Consider the following 4,163-nt stretch of genomic DNA (forward strand, 5'->3'; position numbering starts at 1 on the left):
ACTACGGGTTGGGGTTGTAGTGGCTGGAAAGCTGCCTGGCAGAAAAGGACCTGGGGCTGGTGGTTGACAGCTGGCTGATGATGAGCCAGCAGTGTGCCCAGGTGGCCAAAAAGGCCAGTGGCATCCTGGCCTCTATCAGGAATGGTGAGGCCAGCATGACTAGGGAAGTGATTGTTTCCCTGTACACTTGGCACTGGTGAGGCCCCACCTCAAATACTGTGTTCAGTTTTGGGCTCCTCATTACAAGAAGGATATTGAGGTGCTGGAGTGTGTCCGGAGGAGGGCAACAAAGCTGGTGAGGGGTCTGGAGAACAAGTGTTATGAGGAGCAGCTGAGGGAACTGGGGTTGTTCAGCCTGGAGAAAAGGAAGCTGTGGAGACACTTTATTACTTTCTACAGGTACCTGAAAGGAGGTTGCAGCCAGGTGGGGGTTGGTCTCTTCTCCCAAGTAAGAAGCAATAGGACAAGAGGAAATGGCCTCAAGTTGTGCCAGGGGAGGTTTAGATTGGATTAGGAAAAATTTCTTCACTGAAAGGGTTATCAAGCATTGGAACAGGCTGCCTAGGGAGGCGTTGGAGTCGCCATCCCTGGAGGTATTTAAAAGACTGGTAGACGTGGTGCTGAGGGACATGGTTTAGTGGTGGGTTTGATAGTGTTAGGTTTATGGTTGGGCTCAATGATCTTAAAGGTCCCTTCCAACCAAGACAATTCTTTGATTCTACACGTCTTCCCCCTCACACCCTGAGGGCTGGCAGGTAGAGGCTTCCTATTAACTTGTCCCATCGCAGGCCGGGAGGGGGCCGTTTTGCAGAGTTCTGTGGCAGAGTGCTCAGGCGGCCATGGCTGAGTGGGGCCCACCACTGCCCCATCGCCACCGGCCCCCGGCAGGAGGCGGCACCTCTCTTGAAAGCTCTGTCTTGAAGTGGGGGCACAGCTTCGATTGGGTGTGATGAGTTTGGACCAAAAGGCAGAAATGCAGGGCCACAGAGGTGATTAACAGATTTGGACATCTGACGTGAGGAAAGGCTGAAAGCTGGGGCTCTTCAGCCCAGAGGAGGGAAGACTCAGAGGGGATCTTCATCCATGTACATGAATACGTCATGGGGGGAGTAAAGAGGATGGAGCCGGGCCCTTCTCAGTGGTGCTGCCTGACAGGGCTTGAGGCAAAGGGCACAAACTGAAACACAGGAGATTCCATTTAAATATTAGAAAAAATGCCTCTAGTGCGTGGGTGATTGAACACAGGAGCAGGTTATCCTGAGCAACCGCAGAGTCTCCATCTATGGAGATGTTAAAAACCTGACTGGACATTGCCCTGAGCAGGGAGCTGGACTAGACACTCTCCAGAGGTGCCTGCCAGCCTCTGCCATTCTGTGGAATTTTGGTCCTCCAAGGCTGGGCACAGGCATAGCCAGAGTCCTCTCCGAACAGTCATCCTCCCCAGTATATAATACGATATTGTTTAAATAGGTCCTATACCTACAGATCACACCAAGGAGACGTAGTCACAAAATAAGTTCCACGCTTATGCATATTTTCATACATATGTACATAAACTTAGCTTTACCAACACAAGAATGGGTTGATGGCCCCCATCCCAGAGATTTAGGAGACAAATATTATATATTATCAAAAGTATTAAAGTATACATATCAATTGTAAATCTCAGAGATATGAAACAAATATTAAAAACATACTAACATCTATGCCCCAAAACAGAGCAGAACTAATCAAGGCCAACATATGCAAAACAGCTGAGTTGATGTAAGGCTGAAAAAAATAATTTCCTGAAGTTTGAGCATATACATTCATGACTCTGAGATTACAGTAATCTAAATTTGTTTTATTTTAATTTTCCTGATTTTTTCCCCCTGCTTGAAGTAGGGCAGGATCTAAGTGCCAAAGACCACACCACACCATGTGTTTTGAAGAAGTCCTCACTGAAATCACTTGCTTTCAAAGCAGTTGCAATTTGCCATAGCATATGCCTGGATTGCAACAGTCACTGATGGGTCTTGTAAAACCCTCCTCAGTACTTGTGTTAGCAAAGAGAGAAAGAGGCTCCCGACTGTTCCACTGTAATCCATACAAGAGCACTGGAAAAGCAGAACAGAGCTGGTTGCTGTGTTTGAAACCTTCCTAGAAGGAAAGCCTTCCATATGGAGAAATGTTCTCTGTAAATAACAACATCGATTTGGCTTCCAGTCCTGAAAATGACAATGAGATGCAGGATGTTGTACATCACTGACCTTAACAAAGTTCTGGAAAAGCCACGAATCCAACCCTGCAAGCCTCCAGATGCAGTGTGTGTCAGGGTGAAGTCTAGAGGCATAACCTGCAGTTGTTCCAGGCATCCTCTTTCCTCCCTGACTGTGGTGTGTGATGCAAATGTTGTAGCAAATATTGCTGTACATCTACAAAACTGATTTATTAATCTCACATTTTTCAAAGCACTGATGCATCCTTATTTAGGCACCTGGTAAGCAAACTAATTTTCAGAGGTGCTGAGTATTCCTAACATCAATTGAACTGAATGGATGATCCAGCAGTTCATTTCTTTTAATTTATGAGCGTCTCCCACAATCTCTAGATACATATTGGCCCTGGGATCTATAATGTCCTTTTCCAGGAACTTTCAGATCAAAATGTTTTTCTGATACTTCAAAATGCTCCAAACAGAAATTCTTAAATGGGCCTGAATAAGGTTCTAGGATGACATCGGTTCTGGAATAAAAATAATGTAGTCATTTACACATATTAAATATTTAAAACTTTCTGGTTTTACTCATGCACATTTGAGATATACTATCTGTCTTTATAAACAGAGGATATACTATATCATTATAAACAAAAGATATACTAATTAGGGATTTCTGTCAGGAGCTGATGATACGGAAATCTTATTTGCTTAAAAATTAAATACTTTCCCTCCAGGCTTGCCAACACTTTTAAACCTTAGTGATATCTCCCAGAAAGAAAATACTGAAGTTTAAAACACTAGACTGATGTGAACTGCTGTTGTGATATCATTGTAAATACTCAAAGCTTAATTTTACACACATGGGTATTCTCATTTGGGTTCGTATGACTCATCACGTCCAGAAAGCTAAATGCATGCAATATGGGACCGCATCCTATCTTGAGGACAATCACTTTACACATTTCAGAGCCATTTGATGTGCATTCAGACTTCACCTGCACGCTGACATTCATTCATTTCTGCTGGGGCTGCTTCTCATAATCCAATTGTCTGTGCAAATGCAAGCATCCCTTTTTGCCAAACAAAAATGACTTACTTTCTGCTGCCAAAGAAATGCTACCTTTGTCCACCTTCAGCTGCGGAATTTGCCCCTTCCTCCTCCCCTACATGAGCTTTAAGTGAAGCAACTTTTACATCTTGCTCCGAGCAAGAAACAGAACAATGTTTAGAAAGAAGTGTGATTCATTGTTAAGTCGAGGTTGTCATTTAAAAGACAAAAATGGTTCCACTTATGATTATGTTTCATTTTACACTGTTTCAACAAACAAGTTATATTTATGGGCCAAGTTTATCTATTTTATGCTTCAGTGGTTGAAACATTTACATGCATAACTTTAAATCCATTGATCTGCACATTTAAGGGTCAGCTGTATGTATGCAAGCGTTACATTTCATCCCAGTAAAAGGCCTATTGATACATGTAACTTTAGCTGATGTGCCAGGATAATTATGATTCATTTTAAGTTACCTTGTTTGGAATACTGTTCTCTCTTCATCACAGGTCAAATTATTGTTTTGTTTGGCTTTATTCAAAAAAAAATATGTGTAGCGTTGAAACAAATTGAAAATATTTTATTCAGTCTTTTTTTTCCCCTTATTTTTCTTCCTATTAGATGAGAATCACAGCCCTTTATCCTCACAACTAATGGTGGATACACACACAAAAAAGAAAAATATCATATAAATATGAAAACTTTAAATCCTCATAAAACCCTATAAGGAAACATGAATCATGCTTCATTATACATTAAAATAAGCTCATTTAAATGACAAATGGTATATTCTTAGCATACTTTAACAGAACATAAACCTGTGATGGAGTATCTGTGCTCTGACCCACCAAAGCAAGTCACGGTGCTTCCTTCTTGCGTGACCAAAAATACTCCCTGATTTGACTGAAATG

The 4,163-nt window shown here is 42.1% G+C and overlaps 1 protein-coding gene across 1 annotated transcript in view; it reads right to left on the minus strand.

Annotated features, from left to right (window-relative positions):
* The window catches only part of RNASEH2B (ribonuclease H2, subunit B), a 41,188-nt gene extending 40,319 nt beyond the window's left edge, over window positions 1-869 (minus strand). The window contains 1 exon segment of the mRNA XM_009882390.1: window positions 741-869. Within this exon segment, the coding sequence (XP_009880692.1) occupies window positions 741-869 (129 nt within the window).
* Between the last annotated feature and the right edge of the window lie 3,294 nt (window positions 870-4,163).

Source organism: Charadrius vociferus, unplaced genomic scaffold (genome assembly GCF_000708025.1).
Source record: "Charadrius vociferus isolate BGI_N301 unplaced genomic scaffold, ASM70802v2 scaffold263, whole genome shotgun sequence".
In the NCBI taxonomy this organism is placed as follows: domain Eukaryota; kingdom Metazoa; phylum Chordata; class Aves; order Charadriiformes; family Charadriidae; genus Charadrius; species Charadrius vociferus.